Source organism: Ostrea edulis, chromosome 2 (genome assembly GCF_947568905.1).
Source record: "Ostrea edulis chromosome 2, xbOstEdul1.1, whole genome shotgun sequence".
In the NCBI taxonomy this organism is placed as follows: domain Eukaryota; kingdom Metazoa; phylum Mollusca; class Bivalvia; order Ostreida; family Ostreidae; genus Ostrea; species Ostrea edulis.
Window position 1 is genome coordinate 18199982 of NC_079165.1, and position 25592 is coordinate 18225573.

Below are 25592 nucleotides of genomic sequence, written 5' to 3' on the forward strand. Positions count from 1 at the left end.
TATGACTATAAAGACGTGTTTTATTTTGGAAAAAACAGAGCCAGTAAAAGTGATATATATATAGGCTTTTGAGAGACTTAAGGTAAACTATTTTGGTTTATTATAGCCCCTGAACGAAGTTCAGGGGGGTACATAGGAATCACTCTGTGTGTCTGTCTGTCCGTCTTGTCCGTCCGTCCGTCCGTCTGTTTGTCTGCAGATTCATGTATATTCATGACCTCTTTATGACCTTGACCTTTGATCTCAAGGTCAAAATTATAGGTTTATGCCATGTTCGGACTATATCTTCCATTTTCTTCTACAAAGGCATTCCATATTTTTACACTCAGGAAAGAGATAATTTATACCTATTAACAACACCCTTTAGAGATTGGGGTAAACGGGAGGTATTCTTAGTGAGCATTGCTCACAGTACCTCTTGTTATACCCCCCCGCAACAAGTTGTGGGGGGGGGGGGGGGGGGGGGGGGGATACTGGAATCGGGTTGTCCGTCCGTCCGTCTGTACACGCAATGGTTTCCGGGCTCTAAAGTATTATCCTTTCCACTTACCGTCACCATATCATATATATGGACTACCCATGGGATGAAGATGTTCCCTATCGATTTTAGGGTCCAAAGGTCAAGCGCACTGGACATCGAAGTAGCAATATGGTTTCCGGGCTCTAAAACGTTATCCTTTCCACCTACAGTCACCATATCATACATATGGACTACCCATGGGATGAAGATGTTCCCTATCGATTTTAGGGTCAAAAGGTCAAAGGTCACGCGCACTGGACATCGAAGTAGCAATATGGTTTCCGGGCTCTAAAGCGTTATCCTTTCCACCTACAGTCACCATATCATACATATGGACTACCCATGGGATGAAGATGTTCCCTATCGATTTTGGGGTCAAAAGGTCAAAGGTCACGCGCACTGGACATCGAAGTAGCAATATGGTTCGGTTTGTCATACCATTTGTTTTTTACACTCAGAAAAGAGGTAGTTTATACCTATTACCAACACCCTTTGGGAGATTGGGGTAAGCAGGGGGTATTCTTAGTGAGCATTGCTCACAGTACCTCTTGTTATTTTTGTTTTTGTTATTTTTAGGTTAACATTCAGAATTTCATGGACACATGCTTCCGAAAAACTCCATCCACTATTCAAGCACTCCAGCTCTTGAAAAGGTAATTATTAATATTTATGTCTCCCATCTTTCAGGGGAAGACCTATTATTTTTGAGTTGGCTCCCGAAGCGAGATGCTCTTTGTTGTCAATGGCGTCTTTTAAATGCGGATTTTCAGCGTCTCACAAACTTTCTGTTTATTCTTACACGGACAGCAAACAAATCCCACACACAAAATCTTCAAAAATTTCATTTGCTCTTTTGAACAGCTTCATTAAATTTTGAAGACATATCATACATGTATGTTGACATTCTTATAACAATCTAATTTAAATGAGTCCCCACAATACGTTTAAAGAAACTATATATAGTGCTCATGAGTACATGATGTAAGCAAATTAAGTCAATAAGTTTCACAGGCGATTGTACTTTTTTATTAGCTCACCTGAGCTGAAAGCTTCAGTGAACTTTTCTGATCACCTGTTGTCCGTCGTTTATCTGTCTGTCTGTAAACTTTTTCCATTTTCGACTTCTTCTCCAGAACCACTGGGCCAATTTCAACCAAATTTGGCCAAAAGCATCCTTGGGTGAACAGCTTTCTAGTTTGTTCAAATGAAGGGCCATGTCCATTTCAAAGGGGAGATAATAACAAAAATGCAAAAATAGGGTGGGGTCATTTAAAAATCCTCTTCTTTAGAACCACTAGGCCAGAAAAGCTGAAATTCACATGAAAGCTTCCTGACATAGTGCAGATTCAAGTTTGTTCAAATCATGGCACCCGGGGGTTGGATGGGGCCACAATAGGGGATCAAAGTTTTACATACAAATATATAGAAAAAAATCTTTAAAAATCTTCTTCTCACAAACCACTGAGCCAAAGAAGTAGATATTTACATGAAAGCTTTCTGACAAAGTGCAGATTCAAGTTTGTTCAAAGCATGGCCCCCAGGGGTAGGTTGGGGCCATAAAAGGGACTAATGTTTTACATGCAAATATATATGGAAAGTCTTCAGATATGGGCCAAGGTGACTCAGGTGAGCGATGTGGTCCATGGGCCTCTTGTTAAACATGCCACGTAGGTGTGTATGAATATATCAACTACAAAAATAGATTTGTAAACATGAAACAGATAACTTGTAGGTAAAGATTTTGTAGTAAAGAAAGTAAATATCTCGCTGTCTTGAGTTGGAAAAGCATAGTCAATATTTGAAAATGGTATCGGTCTATTACGACTGATCATACTCCCCATCGAGGCCTCTTTGAAAGTGTGTCAAAGCCTAAACCATGTGACTATTTCAGCGGGAATCTTCTGGGGTGAAACAAGGAACGCACATTCAGTTTGTTATGTTTTCGCTTTCAGACTATTCTACAATCAGATATTGATAATCACATTTACTGTGTTTTGCCGACTGTATTTAATACACACCTATTTTGGGGCCTGTAAATTGAGGAAATACCATAGTTCATGTGTACAATCGCATTTAAATTCACGAGAAATCTTTGTGGAAATAATGCAGGTTCTCAAAAAAGCATGCACAAGAATTTGTATACAGTGCAGCAAATTTGATTTTTAAGAAAACAGCAATCTTGTCCTTATACACACTACATAGCAGTATTTTCGGGGAAATAATGTTAATTTCAGCAAAGCATGAGAGTTTGTATCAATAAAGTTTAAACTCGATATTTTCTTTGTTTAAAGTTCATATCAATTAAATAGCTGATGCGAGCATTCAATGTGTTGTAATGAAAACATCACCAAAGCTTTAAAAAAAATGACATACCAAGATGTGATATAACGAACACCCCCCACCCCCACCCACAGAGGCTCAAGGAGCTCTCTGATCTAAATATTTTACGTTGTCTGTCGTCGTTGGTGTCATTGTAAACTCTTCACATTTTCAACTTCTTCTCCACAACCACAGGGTCAATTTCAACGAAACTTGGCCAAAATCATCCTTGGGTGAAGGGCTTTCAAGTTTGTTCAAATGAAGGGCCATGCCCCCTTCAAAGGGGAGATAGTCACAAAAATGCAAAATTAGGGTAGGGTCATTTAAAAATCCTCTTCTTTAGAGCCACTGGGGCAGAGGAGCTAACATTTACATAAAAGCTTCCTGACATAGTGCAGATTCAAATTTGTTCAAATCATGATCCCTGGGGGTAGGATGGGGCCACAATTAGGGGATCAAAGTTTTACATAGAAATATATAGGGAAAATCTTTATAAGTCTTCTTCTCAAGAACCACTGAGCCAAAAGAGCTAAGATTTACATGAAAGCTTCCTGACATTGTGCAGATTCAAGTTTGTTCAAATCATGGTCCCCAGGGGTAGGTTGGGGCCACAATAGGGGATCAAAGTTTTACATAGAAATGTATAGGGAAAATCTTTATAAGTCTTCTTCTCAAGAACCACTGAGCCAAAAGAACTGAGATTTATGTAAAAGGTTCTTGACATAGTGCAGATTCAAGTTTGTTCAAATCATGGCCCCCAGGGGTAGGTTGGGGCCACAATAGGGACTAAGGTTTTGCATGCAAATATATAGGGAAAGTCTTCAGATATGGGCCAAGGTGACTCAGGTGAACCCATAGGCCTCTTGTCAATTAAATGATGCCTTTTCAATTCTGCGCCACGTAGAGAGGTTTTTTGTATGTTTGTATTGTTTGAGAAACATTTCTCGTTTTCTTTATTGTTTTGATGGTACAGTACGGCCAGCGCGGATCCCGTATTTTCCGCGCTCCCCCCGTGGGATAAGCTACCGCGGTATATCTCAGGTAACCCTGCATATCCCGCGCTCCCCCAGCGGTGCTGCTGTCCTCGCCGCGGTCTCACCTGTAGATGATTAATGCCATCAACAAATGCAAGTTATCTCCCGTTAATGTAAAAAAAATATACTGATCATAAACTGAAAACAGATCGTTTGTTCAACAATACTATAAATAAATCAATTGCCATATACATGTGCATGCATCGCTTGTAAAACACATTTTACAAAAACTTCTCTTGTTACCTTTATTGAACCATACATTCAATATAAGGGTATAGATTACCATATACAGTAAAACTCCGATATAGCGAATTTCTGCGGACGCTCTGTAAAAGTTCGCTATAAGCATAATTCGCTATACATTTATAGCGAATTCATAATTAAAATATAACGAATTTGTTATAAAACTGATTTGTTCTACATGTATATCAGTTGTATAAGAAAGCAGCAATCGATATACTTGAGTTTGTATTGTCTTTAAAAAAAAATTAAGCCTATGTATTTTCGAGAAGAAATATTTTTTGTACAGATTTATATGTGATAATTTATCTTTAGGAATTGTTAAGTCACGCAAGAACATGTCGAAAGAAAAATATTAACACAATTATGTGCAATTCATAAAAACAATATGTTGCAATTGTCATTTGCTTGTTGCTTTACACAAATAAACAAGTGTACGATATAATAAATGCAATCAAACTTTAAATTTAATTAACGAGAATAGTAAACAATATATTCGCTAAATGTATGTGTAAGTATTGTCTTTTGAAAAAATACAAAAAGAAATTTCGTAATAAGCGATTGTTAAAATTCACGAATTTAAAATGAAAAAAAAAAAAAATCGTTATAAAAGGTTATTTTTACGTTCATTTTCAATTCAAGGGGAATATGAATTTACTTTGTTATATCCGTAAATTCGCTATATCCATGTTTGTTATAAACGCAGATTTTTATATAGAATATATAAAGAATTTGCCGGGGAAATCAATTTCACTTCGCTATAGCCGTAATTTCGTTATATCCGTGTTCGCTATATTCGAGCTTTACTGTATCAATGTTGGAAGATGACCATATACAAGTGCATATATATATGCTTTATCCGTAAAACGGCAAAGGTAACTTCACGAAAACTGATTACCCCTGTCAGTATCAATCACATATTTGTGGTTTCATAAATTGTTTTTCAGGAATTTAAAGCTATACAATGTATTTGTACAAATATTTAAAAACAAAACATGGATAACATAAATTTATTTTAAAGTAGGGAAAGGAAAACCTTGCATCAGCAAATTCCAATCTTTATAAAATTTGAGAGAGAGAGAGAGAGAGAGAGAGAGAGAGAGAGAGAGAGAGAGTACTATTTAACATATCTGACTGGACTGTGAAGAAATGGTCATGGGTATGTGTATATCTGTTACATAACACGCCCTGTCTGCTCCAACGCCCCAGACATCGATCGGCACACGCTTTACCCGTGAAACAGCAAAAGTAACTTCACGAAAACTGATTATCCCTGTTAGTAGCAATCACAGATTGGTGGTTTCATAACTTATTTTTCAGGAATATAAGTCTATACATGTATTTGTACAAATCAGGGACCTATATACTAGTATATAGGTCCCTGGTACAAATATATATATAAAAGAACATGTATTACACAAATATTAAAGTAGGAAAAGGAAAGCCTAGTATCATCAAACTCTATATAAAATTTGAGGGGGGGGGGGTGTGGATAAAACGTGTAAAGTGAGGACAATTTTTAACCATTTGACAAAAATCTGCCCAAGTTTCGTCTCCATAAACGTGACCCGCAGCATACGAAAGATGTAGATACAAAATGTTAGATTAGAGGGGACAAGTGGTGTGAGGATATGTTCTGATTAATATTCTCTCCCAACCATTTTTTCCCCAATTCGAAAGAGAGTATAGGTGTCCCTATAGCTATACCTAACACAGTACATTTTCTCTTCTAGACATTGTGAAGACGTCCTAACTTAACAGGTTTCATTGTGTAGAGAACGTCTCGGGTATGTGTATATCTGTTACATAACACTTCCTGTCTGCTTCAACGCCCCAGACCTCGATCAGTGCACGCTCTACCCGTGAAACTACTAAGACAACATTAGACTAGCCACACAAACACTGCTTGGTAATCAATACAAATAAAGCATCAATCTAATTAAAATAAAATATTAATTGGATCCAAATTCTCAAATTTTAATGACATTTTTGGGGCTTTGAACATCTGAGAGAGGGGGAAAAAAACGCAATGCATATTTTAAAGGAGGTAATATAATACCAAAAAGTAGATAACAAGTAAAACGCAGTTTTGGGGTATACGCCACCCCTGTCGTATATGTGTGGCCTTACTCTACAACGTATATCAAATTTTGATTTAACATGCAATTAGAGAGTAATTTTGATGATACTGACATTCATATGTACCGTAATAAAAGGAATTAGTAAGTTGTAAGCGAGGAAACCAGCACTTGATGAAGGAATTAAAAACAAACACCCTAGTTTAATTACTGGTAAATTTTGTTGGGTATAGGTAATTGTAAGCTGATAAAGCAGATTGCATGTGCTGGAGTAGAGACATTACCATTTTGACTTCCTGTATTCGACGCGTTGAACATGTACACACAGGGTCTTCTCCCCCGTGTGTTGTTTTAAGAACACGTGCAGCAGGGACCCAACAGGTGTACATATAAACGACGTTCGATTAAAATGAGAAAACAAAAATCTTTCTTTTAGCATAATATAAAATTTACATTTGTTTTATTCTTAAAACATACAAAATAATATTTTCTTATTAATAAATTTTTGAACCAATTCTCGAAGTCTACACAAACACCATTAAAACAGATGGAACATATTAATCTTGCACTCGTATACGGTCATTTGTAGATCTATTTGTATTATTTTTTCACTGTAAAAAATATTAGGACACAGCTCCTAATCCTTATCATTAAATGTAGCATAAAAATACTATTAAAAATCAAAATTAAATGCTGGTTTTTTTTTTGTTTTTTGTTTTTTTTGTAGAATAAAAAAACTGGAGGTGAATTAAATATGCTAAATCCTAAGTATATCTGGTTTTAGTAGGTCCCTGATTTTATTTTTTATTTTTTCCAAAATGATTTATTTAATATACCGGTATGTAATGCGAGATAGCTGTCCATAAGCAAGCCATACTAATTTTCTGCCGACGAATGAAATAGCTATCGTACAGTTAGTTTGTCCTAACAGGTAAATAACGGTACTTCACACCGCGGCGGTGTAAATCTGCCCCGCGATGAAATCCCACGGAGGGATAGCGCGGGAAGGATTAACATACCGCGGGGGGAGCGCGGTCTAATACAGGATCCGCGATGGCCGTACTGTACTATTTTATGACTAGTTGCTGAATAAACTCTCAGAGAGTCGGTACAGTAAAAACAGTGATGTTTCTTGCAGATGTCAACTGCATAGTCATTGTAACATTGACTAAAGTTTAAGATCAAGGAATTGATTTGCTAAACTTTTTTGTTATATGGTATCTTCTTACAACCACTGTGGTGCTTATTTGAGGGTTTTCTGTTGTGATATAAAGTATGTGCACAATGATTTTCCTCCAATTCTTAGCATTTGTACATCATGGATTGTTTAGCACAATCATGAATTAGCAATGACTCTTTACACCCATGTTGGATATGTAATTTAAATGGCAGTGGTCATAACTTAGTTATATTTAGTCACTTTACACGGGCATGATGCATTAAAGTATAAATCCTGCTAAAAGAAGCATGCACACTTGCACAGGCGATGTTTGTCATCCTTGATTACTACTACATTGCTCCTTCAAGATTACCTATTTCAGTTGACAATGAAGTGCGAGTTGACTCTCAGGCCCTTCAGGCCTTTGATTGTACTTTCTGTCTTACCTTCGTCTGTCACTCACAAAATCTTGTGAACGCTTCTCCTATATTGTTTATCAGATACTTGAAACTGTGTACAATGCTTCATTGCCATTTGTAGATGTGTACATTGGTGGGACAGGATGATCCAATAATTTTCCTAAAAGTTATAGTGGATTAAAGAGGGATGGAGGATGTAGAATAACTTGTGAACACTTCTCCTCATAGGACTTATTGGATAGATTTGAAACTTTGTACAATGCTTCATTGCCCTTTGTAGATGTGCACATTGGTGGGACAGGAAGATCCAATAAGAGGGGTGAAGAATGTTAAACTAGCTTGTGAATGCTTCTCTTCCTATATGGCTTATGCGATAGACTTGAAATTTTGTACAATACTTCAGTGCCATTTTCAGATGACTGAAATAAAGTTTGTGTCTCCTTGGATTTTGCAGGATAACTTCATCGGTTTCAAAATGTTATTTCCAAATAGGTTAGCGGAGGCATTATCTACTTTTGAAATAAAATATCAACTGTTTTGAAGACTACAAGAAGGTTGAACTTGTCTGCATCGATGTGTTTGTTTACGTGTGCATTGATCTCAGAATGCAGATGATTGATTTATATTGAATGACACATATTCTTGAATCATCTATATATTTGTTTTGTAGCATATATTGATTAATTTTCAGGATTATAAGATTGAATTATCCGTTATCGACTTTATCGTTGTATGTGCAAAAAATGAAGCGCAAGTGAGTAATGTGTATCAATTTTCTCATAAAGAATGACTGTGCCCTCAAAATATGATGCACATGCATGTTTATTTTAGTATACCATTAATCTATTGATACTTGCATTATCTACCTATGCTATTTTTTGGCACAACTTAATTTAACAAATGCATCATTATACAAATAGAAAGTTTGGTGCTTTTTTGTTCTACTGACCAGATTTGAATATTGTTTGAAAAAGGTATTTATATGCTATCAAATGTATTGAAATAATGTACAAGAAGCATAATGATAAAATATAATCTGTACTTTGTTGGAGACACACTGTTGTCTATTTTGAGGAGAACATGTATTATGTATTCCTGTTGTAGATTTGAAAAGCTGAATATTCCACATTTGAGCATACAGGACAAGTACAAGACAATATATTTGCAGTTTGAACAAGAGCTGGAGCAGATTGGAAAGGTAAATATATGGTCAGGGTTGTAAATGTTATTTGAAACCAAGGGGTGGGTCCATTTAGTCCTGTTTGACTGGTGCACATTAACCAAGGAGCTAACTTTAAATGCACAAATTGTTTTCAAAATTCAACTTTTAATCTTTACACAAAAAATACATAATTGTACGTACAGTCTTCAGGTAACTGAATCAAAAATGTTTCGTCCCGTCCATTGAATTTCGTAATGGAATTTTTATTAATGGTCAGCATATTACTATGTATATACAGTAAAATATCTGTATCTCGAATACCCCGCTTGAGTCAAAGTCGACCGCCGGTCCCGGCCGTTTTCCCAATATAAATGATTAAAAAAACTTCTGATATTTCAAACACGGTAATCTCGAATACTCTGCTTATGTCGAAGTATTTTCAAGGTCCCATACTCTAAATTCACCTGGTTTATCTCAAAGTGCAGTAAATTTTCCGCTCTGCTTACCATACCTGGCGTCGTTAAGTCACACATTCACACCCGCGGCTACATCAATTATAATTAATGACCGCTAATCCACGCTCACCTTTTCCGAGGAGACCCAGTTCGCAATAAATGGTTCAACAGCTTGGGTGATTAGTGAAGCCTTTCAAAATTACGGCTAAAGTTCCCCGCCAATTATGAACTAACACACCCGATTCCAGGGATGGTGTTTTGAATGACACATGCTCTATCATTAACATGTGGGTTAGATAAACACACAAAATCGTCGAAGTACGCTTGAAGGTAATGCTCTTAATAATGATAATGCATTTAATAATACACGCTTCATCATTAAAACTAGTACAGAGAAAACACGAAAATTTCTTTAATAAACATTTAAAAGTTTGGTTTTTTAGCTCACCTGAACTGAAGGTTCAAGTGAGCTATTCTGATCACATTTTGTCCGGCGTCCGTCTGTCTGTCTGTCCGTCTGTCTGTAAACTTTTCATATTTTCGACTTCTTCTCCAGAACCACTGGGCCAATTTCAACCTAACTTGGCCAAAAGCATCCTTGGGTGAAGGGCTTTCAAGTTTGTTCAAATGAAGGGCCATGTCCCTTTCAAAGGGGAGATAATCACAAAAATGCAAAAATAGGGTGGGGTCATTTAAAAATCTTCTTCTCAAGAACCACTGGGCCAGAAGAGCTGAAATTTACCTGAAAGCTTCCTGACATATTGCAGATTCAAGTTTGTTCAAATCATGGCCCCCCGGTGGTAGGATGGGGCCACAAGGGGGGATCAAAGTTTTACATACAAATATATAGGGAAAAACTTTAAAAATCTTCTTCTTAAGAACCACTGAGCCAGAAAAGCTGAGATTTACATGAAAGCTTCCTGACATAATGCAGATTCAAGTTTGTTCAAATCATGGGCCCCTGGGGTTGGATGGGGCCACAATAGGGGATCAAAGTTTTACATACAAATATATAGGAAAAATCTTTAAAAATCGTCTTCTCAAGAACCACTAAGCCAGAAAAGCTGATTTTTACATGAAAACTTTCTGACATAGTGCAGATTCAAGTTTGTTCAAATCATGGCCCCCGGGGGATAAGATGGGGCCCCAAGGGGTGGATCAAAGTTTTACACACAAATATATAGGGAAAAACTTTAAAAATCTTCTTCTCAAGAACCACTAAGCCAGAAAAGCTGAGATTTACATGAAAGCTTCCTGACATAATGCAGATTCAAGTTTGTTCAAATCATGGCCCCCGAGAATAGGATGGGGCCACAATAGGGGATCAAAGTTTTACATACAAATATATAGGGAAAATCTTTAAAAATCTTCTTCTCAAGAACCACTGAGCCAGAAAAGCTGAGATTTATATGAAAGCTTCCTTATATAATGCAGATTCTAAATTGTTAAAATCATTGCCCCCTGGGTTAGGATGGGGCCACAATAGGGGATCAAAGTTTTACATACAAATATATAGGAAAAATCTTTAAAAATCTTCTTCCCAAGAACCACTGAGCCAGAAAAGCTGAGATTTATATGAAAGCTTTATGATATAGTACAGATTCTAAATTGTTAAAATCATGGCCCCTGGGGGTCGGATGGGGCCACAATAGGGGTTCAAAATTTTACATGCAAATATATAGGAAAAATCTTTAAAAATCTTCTTCCCAAGAACCACTGAGCCAGAAAAGCTGAGATTTATATGAAAGCTTCCTGATATAGTACAGATTCTAAATTGTTAAAATCATGGCCCCCGGGGATCGGATGGGGCCATAATAGAGGGTCAAAGGTTTTTTTGTTGTTGTTTGTTTTTTTGTTGTTGTTAATATAGTGCAGATTCAAGTTTGTTAAAATCATGGACCCCGGGGATTGGATGGGGCCTCAAGGGGGGCATCAAAGTTTTACATACAAATTTATAGGAAAAATCTTTTAAAATCTTCTTCTCAAGAACCACTGAGCCAGAAAAGGTGAGATTTATATGAAAGCTTCCTGATATAGTGCAGATTATAAATTGTTAAGATCATGGCCCCCAGGGGTCGGATGGGGCCACAATAGGGAATCAAAGTTTTACATACAAATATATAGGAAAAATCTTTAAAAATCTTCTTCCCAGAACCACTAAGCCAGAAAAGCTGAGATTTATATGAAAGCTTTCTGATATAGTGCAGATTCAGGTTTGTTAAAATCATGGCCCCCTGGGGTAGTATGGGGCCACAATAGGGGATCAAAGTTTTACATACAAATATATAGGAAAAATCTTTAAAAATCTTCTTCTCAAGAACCATTGGGCCAAAGAAGTTCACATTTACATGAAAGCTTTCTGACATAGTGTAGATTCAAGTTTGCAAAAACCATGGCCTCCAGGGGTAGGTTTGGGGCCATAATAGGGACTACGGTTTTACATGCAAATAGATATGGAAAATCTTCTGATATGGACCAAGGTGACTCAGGTGAGCGATGTGGCCCATGGGCCTCTTGTTTAAAATCCGTCTTTTTTGTTTCTTACGTGATAGGTTCTTTCATTACAACGCAATAACTACATCCCAGTTGAGACTGGACATCAGTAAACTTAAAGTAAGCATACAGGCACGATCATCTTAATTTTGAAACACATTGTGAATTCAATTGGATGTTTATATATATTTAAAAAACGAAATGTTTGTCTTTGAAATTCCACAATATTAATTTATCAACTTGTATTAATTAAACTATAAGAAACGGCAACGGGGTTTTTGTTTATAATGCAAATCCCATACTAAGCATCAAATATCCTCCTTAAAAAAAAAAAATATCCAAGATTGATTTTGGATATCTCGAAGCCCCGGATATCTCGAAGTTTTTTCGAGGTCCCTCGGACTTTGAGATAGAGATATTTTACTGTATTTATAGTTATCTTCTTTTCATGCATTTGGAAACTGGTTGTATAATTATGAATATTTCTATGAGTATCTTGCATTTTTAGCTCACCTGAGTCAAAGGTCAATATGAAACTTTTTATACTCCCCTTCAAAGAAGAGGGGCATATTGCTTTGCACCTGTCAGTCGGTCGATCTGTCAGTATGTCGGTCGGTAGACCACATGTTGTCTGCTCAATGTCTTGAAAACCATTCTCTTGATCATAATGATATTTCATATGAGAGTTGGTTATGAGAAGAAAGGGACCCCATTGATTTTCAGGCCCAAAGGTCAAGGGTCAATCTACTCTAGAGTAGGAAAATAATATCTGCTCAATATCTTGAGAACACTTTCTTTGACAGTCATCAAACTTGGTACACTTGTACATCCTTAGGAGAATATGACCCCTATTGATTTGTGAGGTCCAAGGTCAATCCACTCTCAGTCTTCATGAAAACTTTTAAAACATCCTGGCCAGTAGGAAGAGTGAACTGTCTGAATTCACTGGCCTACAGTGAAATTTACTGCCCCCCCCCTCTCTCTCTCTCTCTCTCTCTCTCACTGATAATTGTCCAATCAAAGTGAACTTAATTGTAGTTCCATACATTTAAAAAAAAAATTTTTTTTTGATGCGAGATTATTCTATTCTCTTAAAGGGAGTGATTCATGATTTCCCCCAAGATTTTATTTTTCACTTTTAATGATCAGAATCTGCTGTCTAATATGTTTAAAAGATTTCACATGAAGATTAAGGTTATACATTATCACAGACGCTCATTTTAGAGAGTTCATTATTTGTTTTGTAAAGAAAGGTTGTGGTATGTTATTGTTTATGAAATTTCCGAAAGAAATGGATATCGATCCAAGTTTATATAACTTTCACATTTCAAGCACTCCTCGGGTAAAATGTGTCATCTAAAAGTTAAAATGTGCGACTATGCAAAATTACGATGCTTTATATTGCAAAATTAATATTTCACTGTTTTGTTTGTATACATAAAAAGACTCGAGTCTTTGTTTACATAGCACATATTGAAGGCTAAAATATAGCTTTTATTCTTGCATTCAGAAGGTCAAAATTTTGGTTGTCAACATTAAATGAGTTATACTTTTAATATTTAACATAGAAAATAAAAAATATTTTGTTCAAAAATTGTGAACCAGTACCTTTAAACTGTACCTCGGATTTATAGGAAATTTGTGTAATATGTAGAAATAATCAATTGTTTAACAAAGGAACTATTTGATGTTGGTAGCTGATCGATGAGGCTACTTTCTGAGGTGAACTTGGGCTGTTTACACACATGTGAAAAATGTGGATTTGAGGGTAGTTTTGTTTGCGGGTAAATTTTTATTTAGAAAATGCTGTGTAGGGTGTTGTTTTTTCTGTGTTGGCAAACAAGACAGGTAACATAGAACCCCAATTTCTGACTGCATTGTTTTGCATCAATTCAATTTGGCGAACTGATTTTTAATGATATTTTTTTTTCAACAGTAATATATAGTGAAAATAATAACTGATGTGATACCTTAAAATGGTTGCGCACCCCCCCATTTTCAAGATGGAAGATGTAAACATTCCCAAGTTGTGTAGACTCGAGACTTTAGTGTGTGTGCGGGGTTTTTCCCTTCAAATTATGGATTTATGGGGCTACAAATGGGGATAAAATTTTACATAATGTGTGAATATAGCTTCTTGTTTAAATGAAATCATCTTTTCTTTATTTGCAGCTGTACACAAAGTACAAGGATGATCCACCCATGGCACGAAATATGCCACCTATTTCTGGTAAAATTATGTGGATTAGACAACTTGCAGAGAGAATTCAAGAGCCAATGATGATATTTGCTGTAAGATTCTCAATAATAGCAGACTTGTTGTATACATTGTTATTTATTAAAGAATATAGTTTGTCAATAAATGTAAAAACACCTTTGAAATGTTAAGATTGTTAGTGCAGTTTGCTCTGGATAAATTGATTTAGTTTAAAATAATTGAAATTGATTCTTTTGTCCGTTTTTGGAAAAAATCGATTTTTGATCTTTATCAATAAACCTTATTGCAATCCTGATCTGAATTAGATAGTCACAGATTTAACATTAATAAATATTACACATAAAATGAAGGGAAATGAACTTAGTCGTCATTTTAGATTTCATGCATATTCATGTATGTCAAGCCCAAGTAATGATCAGTATCAGAATTCATAATACAGCAGCTAGTACTTTGTTTTCCTGTTCCCATGTTGAAGCAAAGATCAGACAGTGATCAGTGAACATCAAAAACCCCTCTAGAATTTGATTGTTATAAAAATATGCAATGATTAGAATAGAATTAGTTAAGAATTGGTGTAAGCTAGGACACCTATCTACTAGCATGATAACAGATCACCGATCATGACAATGACTGACGTGGAGTGCTGAACTTATGTCAGTGATTGGGAAGGCCATGCAAGTGAAAATTGGCGCATTAAATTATCTAACCCATGCGCCAAAGTGTGCATTCATTATCGATTGTAACTTAACGTTTTTTTTTCTCTAGAATGAATTGGGTGTGACTTGCTTATTTTTTGTACTTTCATTTTTAATTCCTATGTATTCTGATACACCGAATCTCATTGGTTGAAGCAATATAAATCAAAATAGATAACCAATAACCTATTTCCTCTTACATCACATCTCATCACGTCTTCTCATGCTTATACTCTAGCGTTTAAGTTTCGGAAATCATTTAAGGACAGATATAGAAACGACAGAAAGTGAAAAAAACAACAAATAATGAAAGAAAAAAAACCCAACGAGAATACCAATGCCGTTAAAAGCAATGATACGGTTGAAAAGGGGACATTGAAACAAAGTAGAAACATTTTCAAGAGCGGTGGAAAAGATCGTGGTCATGGTTCAGTCTGTTTCAATTAAAACTATGATGTTCCACTGCACATTTGCTATTTTTTGAAATATGTTGATGGCCCATTAAATCTGAAAATGGCCCATTGAAAACTTGAACCGTGGGGCCATAGTCTCATAACAGTCTTCACGAAAACATTTAAAACTTGGTGGCCAGTCGGACCAGTGAACTGTCTGAATTTACTGGCCCCAAAAAATTTTCATAGTACATGTTTATCACATACATTATGGATGGCATTGTAAAACTGTATAATTAATTTACTGAAACTATGCTTATTACTCATATTCATATCCACCCAAAGACATCCTTTCTGTTGATAACAGAAAAACAACACCGAACACGGTATTTTCTCTCTCTTCGCCCGCAAACAACAAGACTACAAATTCACGTATTTTTCACAAACATGAATCCATATGAGTGAAATATTCTCGAGAGGGACGTGAAACAATATTCAACAAACATGAAAACAGCCCGAGTGCACATTAGGAAGTAGCATTCTCTACCACCATCGAATGTAAACGATTGATTAATTCTATAAACTATAGAAATTGCATAAAATCAGAGATAACTGCAATCTACGAAGTTCATTTTAATTTGACAATGCAATAAAGCAGCAGTTACCGGTGTGCAGACTGTGATGCAGAACGCGGCCATTTTTGTTGTTTCAATAAGTTGTTCGTTGAATATTCACGTAATCAACGTACATGTTATCTTGACAATTACAAGTATAGACTACTTAAAGAAATAAACAAACCACGATGTCAAAAACACTTACTTTATGCACTATTTATTGATTTATTTTTATTTTGATGGTAATTTAAGTAAATAGATGTTTAGAATATTTAAATCCAACATTATATTTAATGTGACCTACAAAAAGTCTACAAGCCCATCGGACTTCCTAATTTTTTAATTTCACTGACGCAACCCTAAAATTCACTGGCCTCGGTCTTCGGACCACTGAGTTTTCGTGAAGACTGTCATATGCCATTTTGGCCTTCCCAATCACTGTTACGTTATTAAAACTTTATAGATTTATACCAATGTTTACAGTTATAACCGTAGCTCATTGAACTGTTAACATTGGTATAAATCTATAAGTTTTAATACAAAATCAGGTAATATGTGTGCTTTCTCTTGTAGTTATGCATATTTCTGTTGAAGTTATGAAATGTTGAGCATTTGGTATTCTCCTGAAATTGACACTTAGATATTAAGAAAACAAAAACCAACTACAGCTTACCCCCGGATATATTGAAATTCAGGGGACCATTACCCCAATCTTTTTCTTTCAATATAACAGAAGTTCAAAATAAGCGAAATCGGAAATGTCGACCATCGGAGCCTTCATTTGGCATCTCAATCCTGATTACGAAAGACGAAAACAGAAATATGAATTTATTACATTACACAATTTACAACATTTAGATAATTGATTGAATTTAGTCCACTGAAGATTTTTAATTAAAAAAAATATGTGTGTTTTGTTAACTTTTTCTTATTGAGCTGACCAAGAATGAATATTTCAATTTCCGATGTCTACAAAAAATTCATCGTCTACTTTAGGTAGCGTCTGTACATAATCTTTTTTTTTTTTTATTATTATTATTAAATTTACACATACAAATTTGAGGTTGATTTTACGTCACATTTTCATTCAGAATTTCGTTTTTGCTCTCGTCGCCGATATTTCCTTTACAGTGTGTACATGTATATAATAATCGGAAGTAAGTTCTTCTCTGGAAATGATAGCCGTGAAAACGTTTGACACACATGTACATGTATGTCTAACATCAAAATTTCAGAACCATTTTAAAGAAAATGAAGTTCACTAACATAAGCACATAAGCAAGTGGCATCGTATTGTCTGTATAAAGACATTGTCGTTGTCTGCGTCAGATGTTATAGACTTTATTTGGAGATTTTAATGTGAACCCAGTCTTGCAAAAACTATTTTTAATGCACTGTGATATATTAATGGTAAGGTGTTTGAAATTACTGGGGTTAAGCAAAATTGTCATTTCAGATTTTGACTTCAAATTCTTGTATCTATTGCAGTTATTAATTTGTATTTGGTGTCCAATGATAAAGTTTTCCTTTTTTGTGGGGAGGTCAAATTTTACAAAGGATCCTGTCATCAAGCTGTTAGAGAGTGATTATACCCCACTGTTATTTTATTTCTATAAAAACACACAATGAAAAGTAATCCATGGGAAACCAATTAACGGACACCTACCTGTGTAATTATGAGGCCACCAACCTGGACAACTACCATTGCAGGTGACTTCAATATAGCTGTTATAAAAACAATACATTATCTACTCCTAGGATCAATACTTGATTTCAAAATAAGTGATATTTGATATTTCAATATAAGTGAATTCAATTTAACCGATATTTTAATGCAAAGAAAATAAGAGACTGAGACTAGGGATTTTGTTTTACTTCAAAATAAGCAATATTTCAAAATAAGCGACTTCAATACATGTATAAGTGGAGTAAGCTGTATTCAGTACTGAATCAGTGCACAGTAAAACACAATTATAGTGAACCTCCGGGGCTAGCGAAACACAGTTTGTTATCATTAAACTTCGTTATATACATCCAACAAAATTTTCATTATTTCTCTCTCAATAGGAGAATAGATATCACTTAACAATAAGCATGAATTTGTTATAAGCATGTTTTCTGTACACAATAATCAAACTTAATATTTTTCTGATAATTTACTGTATACAACATTTTCATGTTGCAGCTACATATATTTTAAGATTCCAGATGTTGTAATTCATGAAAATTAATGTATTTGAGCTATTCTGAGCACTTTTTGTCCAATGTCAGTTCATCCGCTGTTTTTATTCGTACATAAACTTGTAACCCTTTTGACTTCTCCAGATCCACAGGGCTATTTCAGCCAAACTTACCACATGCTTGGGTAAAAAAGGATTCAAGTTTTTTCAAATGAAGTGCCACATCCTTTTTGAAGAGGAGATATCTCGATTAAGATTTAGTAGAAATTTTGTGGAATTCTTTAAAAAAAATTTCTTAACCACTGAGCCAATTTCAATCAATCTTGGCACAAATCCTTGAGTGAATGGGATTCAAGTTTGTTCAAATGAAGAGCCATGCTCCTTCCAAAGGGGAGATAATCAAGAAAAGGCAAAAATAGGGCGGGTCATTTAAAAGACCACTAGGTCAGAAAAGTTGAAATTTATATGAATACTTTCGGACAGTATAGATCTATTCAAGTTTGTTCAAATCATGACCCCCAAGGTAGGGTGGGGTCACAATAGGGGATCAAAGTTTTCCATGGTGATGTTTAGGATAAATGTTTAAAAAATCTTCTCGAGAACAACATGACCATGAATAATCATTGACATGTTCATGTATATTGATATACAATTCCCCAAGTAGTGCAATTTGAAGTTTGTTCAAGTCATGACCCCTTGGGGTAGGATGGGGCCACAAAAGGGGATCAAAGTTATAAAAGGGGACATATAGGATACACCTTTAAAAATCTTCTCAAAAACATCAGGGCCATGAATACTCGTATTGATAAGCAAGCATTCCCAGGAAGTGCAGATTCAAATTTGTCAAATTGTGGTCCCCAGGGGTAGAATGAAGCTACAATAGGGAAATAAAGTTTTAAATGGGAATTATAGGGGAAATCTTCTCATTAGCAACAGGGACATGAATACTCTTATTGATATGCAAGGTATTGGAGATTGAAGTATGTCCAAATTATTGGGGGGGGGGGGGGGGGGGATTGGGCCACATTAGGGGATCAAAGTTTTATGTGGAAATTTTCTTCATAAGAACAACAGGGCCCTGATTTAGTCGTATTATATGCAAGGATCTTCCAGTAGTGCAAATTCAAGTTTGTTCAGTGCAGGGGCCCCAAGAGGTAGGTTGAAGCCATTATAGGAGATCTAAGTTTGATATGGAAATATACAGGAAATTAATGAAAACAAATTCTTTATAAGATAAACAGAACCACAGAAATATTCCTAAGCTCTGTGAATTTAAGGTTTTATTATACACCCATGACCCTAACAGGGGTCGAAATTAACTTTTTCTACCACAGGCTAATTTGAGCTTGTGGGTAAAAAATCCACAGGCTAAAATGAAAACCTACAAGCTAAAATAAAAATAATGAAAGCAGTGCTCTTTTTTCATGTGTTTTTTTTTTAATCGATTTTCCCCATCATTATTCATTACTGAGCCTAGTGGGTCAACAGGCATCATTTGGACAAGTCACTAAGTTGCGTAAGTCATAAGGTGCAATGTTTAGGTCTCTTGATTATCGCACCTCTAATACTCAACCTGTTTATCGCAGGTCTAGATCCAATCTTCCAATGTCATGCCACATCAGGGTTGTCACTAGTGATTTTTCAAAGCGATTCCAGGACTCGTGGTTTTATAAGCAGCACGATTACGAGCCCCATGAATTTTTTTTAATGAAAGTGAGCAGTGCACTCGTGTCATCACTGCAACCTGACCTCAATATGACAATAAATCAATTTAGATAGGACATTCTCATGATTCTGATAAAACTAACTACCGGAAGACTTGGTAAAACATAGACTCCGATTTTTTTAAATTTTTTTTTTTAGATAAATGAATAACAAAAACCTTATACTTGGAATTCAATTTAATCACCCCTATAGGTGAACAAGTCTATATTTTTCGTCATACTGCGATGTCCGACCACTAAAGCATTTGTTTGACTCCGAGTTTCTTAAAAAATCGTAAAAGAAAAATCCAGATAGAAAAGGTTGTTGAAATTGGTCGTTCATGTAAGCGTTTGTATGATTCAGAGTGGAAGATTAAGAAAAGCGAATAGTGCATCACCATATAAAATGGATATGATACGATCATAGTTTGTAAATCACCACTCGCTAAGATTTTCGAGTGTCCACTATTTTTACTCACTATATTTCAAGTGTACTTGCATTTTGCGAGTATTTCTTGCTAATTTCGAGCCCTGCCCTAAAGACGGGGGGGGTTGGTTGATTTTGTCCTATCTGTCTGAAACTTGGCTCATGCTTATAACTTTTGAATGGGGAGTAATAGATATTTCATATGTGTATTCCTTGTGACAAGACCTTTCTTTAGAACCAAAGTTTGTGACCATGACTTTTGGGTTTGACCTACTTTTAAAAAATCAACTTGGACAATATCTCCTGAACCATTTAAGGTAGGGCTTTTTATATTTTGTATAAAGATTCTTGGTGTCAAGAAGCTTCATTTGATGCCATGATGTTTGACTTTATGACCTTGGAGTTTGACCCAAATTTTAAAACTTTAAAGTTTCACCTGCTCATAACTTTTGAATAGTGATTGATGCAAATTTCATATCTGCATTCCTTGTGACAAGCTCTTTGTTTCTGGTACCAAAGAATTAGATGGTGTATCCTTGATCTTGGATTTTGACTGACTTTTAAGAAAAGTTAACTTAGGCAATATCTTCTTAACTGTTGTTTAAGGTAGAGATTTTATGTGTTTTATATAAATTCCTTATGGAAAGACTTTACATTTCATACCACAATTCCCCCCCCCCCCCCCCCCCCCCTCGTAACCTTGTATCATGATAATATTGTGACCCTACAGGGCTATGTTGGAACCACAATGGGGTTGAATTATTTCATGGAAATAAAGATTGCAAAAAATCTTTGAAAAATCACAGTAACTGAACAACAGCAGGTGATTCATGTGAGCAGTTTGGCCCATGGGCCTCTTGTACAAAATTGTTGTAAATTAAAGGACACATCGCATGTTTTTAAACTTTTTAATTTTTTCAGCAAAATTAATTCATTTCATGACTAAAACTACTTTACATGTGTTTTAAATGAAACAGTTTGCGTAGTTTTTGAGTTTGAAAGCGATGAAATTCAAATCTTCCAATATGCATATTTTCTTCGATATTTTACACGCCATTATCTGTGACGTCATATGTGACCTCGAGCGAGAAGATTTGAAAACAGTTGATAGCCATTTTATAAACAGATTAGATTTAATTGACAAACAAACAATTATCACATTAACAGCTTGTAAATAACACTGCATTGGGGTGTTTTGTGCCGTTTAAGGGTGTACTTGCTGTCAGTAGAGAGGATTTGGACTGTGTTTTTTTTCAATTTTCGAAGGAAGGTATGAGGGACAAGACGTGAATATTTTTTGTCGGCACGATGACTTTGCCATAAAAAACCCCAGTAGAATTTGTCCCTGTACTTTTTCAAACAAGCACTAGGACAAAGACGTAGATAGACTGCGAGAAAATGGTTCTATTGAAGCTACGCACTGTTACATATAGGCCTATAGCATTAATCCGAGATTCCTCTGACTCTTACCCCCGCTTTTATATTTGACATGTGCGGGGGAGAGTCAGAGCGGACTCCATATTGAAAAGTGGGAATTCAGCGACACCAGCTGGTGTCGCTGCTTTACCTACCTCTTACAACTTTATTTCGCGGATCTATCTTCCAAGATGTGAGAATTCAGTTATCGGAAGATAAATCTATAAATAGATCATGATTAATACGATGCTATCGCCGTTTAAACGGCCCTAACACCAACAAATGGAGCATCACTTGAATTAGGTCGCTGCCTCGCCATTTCATTTCTTTGCGCATGACGTCAGCACATATAAACACAAAATTCCATCGTTTAAACGGCGATAGCATCGTATTAATCATGATGTATTTGTAGAATAATCTTCCGATAACTGAATCCTCGCGTCTTGGAAGATGGGTCCGCGAAATAAAGTTGTAAGAGGTAGGTAAAGCAGCGACACCAGCTGGTGTCGCTGAATTCCCACTTTTTAATATGGAGATATGGAGTCCGCTCTGACTCTCCCCCGCAGAAGTCACAAAATAAAAGCGGGGTTAAGAGTCGGAGGAATCTCGGATTACTACGGCATATGCTTTCCGTTCTGCTCTCGAATTCAATAAACACTCGCACCAACTGACCTTCACCTTGTAACAACATATAGGCAGAACTTTGCTAGCAGTGTCTACCAACTGGTAGTTTAAAAAAAGAAATTTAAAGATAAAAGATAATTAAACTTTCAATTATAAATAATAAAATATAATATTTCCCGACTTTGAATTGAATTATAATGCTTTCATTTTTTTTAAGGAACGCGTACGTGTTTACAACAACAGCACGCCGCGCTCCCACTTCCTAAGTAACAACGTGTTGATAACAAAAAATAATGATTAGGCCTAATAAAATTGCTTTAATAAAATAATTTAAAAATATGATGATTTTCACAATAAGTTTGATCATTATTATTTTTTTTCTTTTCGAAATGCACCCGCGACAGTAGGCCTAGTTGTCAATGATACATAATCGTATCATAATTTAGTCCTATCTAACTTCTCCAAAAATAAATCTAATAATAATTGCACTGTTTATTTTAGAAAAGCAACAATGCTAATTACAGTTGTTTACAGAAATGGCATTACCAAATTGTGTTTAGACAGTGATCCCATGTAAACATTATTTACTCGCAAATTTATGCACATTTCATACTCGCTACATTTGGGTCGCTATTTGTATGCACTGGTGGCTAAAAGATATAAGACTCGGGAAATTTGTGAACATCGAAATAAATGTTATCCATGGTAAATAAATTAGGCCCCTAAAACCCGAGTTTTTAAAAATATCTAACACTACTTTTACAACAAGTTGATCGACGAAGGTCGCATATGACGTCACTGTACCACGTGACTACCTATCTAATTAACCAGGCTTTTTGAAATTGGGGCTTAGATTTAAGTCCGTATTGTGGCTAATTATCGCAATACTTTAGCGAACGAACTATTACAATTCATTTCTATAAGCATAAGGAAGACAAAATGCATATAATTCTGTATACTTTGAAAACACGAGATGTGTCCTTTAATTGGATAATTTATTAGGCAAGCACAGTGTTGTGAAGTTGTTCTAATTGATGTTGGTGGAAAGAAAAAGGGTATCATCACTGGCCTGGGGACTGTTTGTAAATAGCTCAGAAAAAGGGTATCATCACAAGCCTGGGTACTGTTTGTAAAGAGCTCAGAAAAACTTTGATTTATTTTAGGAGCAGACATCTTGTATGAAGACAAGTGATGCCAAAAGAATTATCAAAAAATACAACAGACTTGCAAAGGTTCTTTTGGAGTATGAAATTCTTTTTCACCTTGCATGGAAGGACTCTGTTGAAATTGCAACAAGATGTAAGTTAATTTTTTCCTGTCTTCATTTTCTAGCAGCATCATTTTTAGGTTGTCTGTTTTATTTAAACTTGTAAATTTGTGAACATTTTAAAGTTCTTTTGAGAAACATCAAGGCCAATTGTCACTAACGTTGGTGTGTTGCATGTTTAAAGATAAAGAACCAAAAATTGTGAATTTCATGGTTTCTCTCCTTAGGGTCCCATGATGCCAGGGTTTGTATAGACCATGCATAGTTTGTGTAGACCATGCATAGTTTGATGCCAGGGTTTGTATAGACCATGCATAGTTTGTGTAGACCATGCATAGTTTGTATAGACCATGCATAGTTTGTGTAGACCATGCATAGTTTGTATAGACCATGCATAGTTTGATGCCAGGGTTTGTATAGACCATGCATAGTTTGATGCTTGTACAGACCATGAAAAGTGCTTGATTCTTGACCCAGTCCTTGAAAAGTGCTTGAAAATTAGTAGACAGCACAAAGACCAGGAAAAAAGCTTGAATTTGCATTGTAATCTTTTTCCTGATGCTTCAAGTCTGATCTTGTTCAACTACATACTGTATTTTGCTGAATATAATATGCAGTTGTGTTTAATATGCACCCCCCACTTTGGGCATGAAAATTTGGGGAAAAACACACTTGGTGTGTATAATATGCAGTAAACATTTGACCAAGCTGTACCATAGTAATCTTGACTTCTTACTTTGCAGTGATTTTCACTGAATATTTTTGTGGAAATATTGAATTCTAAACAAAGAATAAGAATTTGCAAACCGCACTGTTATATTTTTGAGATAACAGTCATCTTGAGTTTCAACATCGCGGTAATCTTCACTGAATATCCCGGTTATTCATCGTGTTAATTTCAGCAAAGCACAAGATTTTGTACATTGTAGCATTAAAGTTTTAACAGACTCAATATTTCTTTATTGAAACTTGAAATCAAATAGTGGATGTTGTAAAAATAAGATAAAAATATTAACTAGCATTTAATTTGTTGTAATAAACACACCACCAGTGATGTACATTAGGTTTGAAATATCAAACGTCTCGTTAATTTATAAAAATGATTATGATCACAGGCATTAATAGGTGCTGTAAATAAATATTGCCCTGTCTGTAAAAACAATACTTTGGATTAGGATACGGTAGAGAGATGAAAAATTCAAGCATAACCCTTTGAAATTTTGTTGCATGAAAATGGGTATCTAACGTATCTATACAAGTCGTTTACGGCAAAAGAAAATGTAATAGTGAATTCTGACTTGTGGAAATCAGACATCGTGCCAGTTCATGAAGCATGATTTTTTTTAGCCGAGTTGCAACAAAGTTGAACTCGGCTATTGGTTTGGTGATGCAGGCGGGCGGTTGGGCATCAACAATTGGTTTCCAGATGATAACTCGAAAAGTTTACAATCTAATCAAATGAAACTTTGATATATTGTTGGGTACTAGGTAAGGAAGATCCCTATTGATTTTGGAGAAAAAAGGTCAAAGGTCAAGGTCACAGTGACCGAATATAGAATGAAAATTTCAGAAAAATTTGGTTTCCGGATGATAACTCAGAAAGTTTAAATCCAAATCAAATGAAACTTTGATATATTGTTGGGTACCAGGTAAAGAAGACCCCTATTGATTTTGGAGAAAATAGGTCAAAGGTCAAGGTCACAGTGACCGAAAATAGATTTAAAATTCCAACAACAAAAAATTGGTTTCCGGAGGATAACTCGAAATTTTTTAATTTGAATGAAATGAAACTTGGATATATTGTTGGATACCAGCAAAGCAAGGCCCCTATTGATTTTGGAGAAAAAAATGTCAAAGGTCAAGGTCACAGTGACCGAAAATAGATTGAAAACTTCAGACAAATATGGTTTCTGGACAGCAACTCGAAAAGTTTAAAACTGAAATTAGTTCTTCACAATTATAAATATGCCCTACCATTCCTGACTTTACAATGTATCCCATGCAACTCGGCTTATGCACCCCTGGGTGCATATGTTGATTTTTTCACTTTAATAAAATGTGTGGAAAAAAATTCTTCGGCATTTCTTTACCCTGAGGGGGTATCTGACAAAATCAAATGACAAGCACAGTGTACTCAACTATGTCTTTGTAAAACATGTGCTGGTCGCTGTCCCATT

General features: G+C 35.5%; 1 protein-coding gene across 1 annotated transcript in view; it reads left to right on the plus strand.

The window, feature by feature from the left end:
* LOC125678099 (dynein axonemal heavy chain 8-like) overlaps nt 1-25592 on the plus strand; it is a 281238-nt gene that overhangs the window by 66684 nt on the left and 188962 nt on the right. The window contains exons 13-16 of the mRNA XM_056156251.1: nt 1097-1173; nt 8874-8967; nt 14052-14171; nt 23312-23447. Of these exons, the coding sequence (XP_056012226.1) occupies nt 1097-1173; nt 8874-8967; nt 14052-14171; nt 23312-23447 (427 nt within the window). The remainder of the gene's footprint in view (nt 1-1096; nt 1174-8873; nt 8968-14051; nt 14172-23311; nt 23448-25592) is intronic.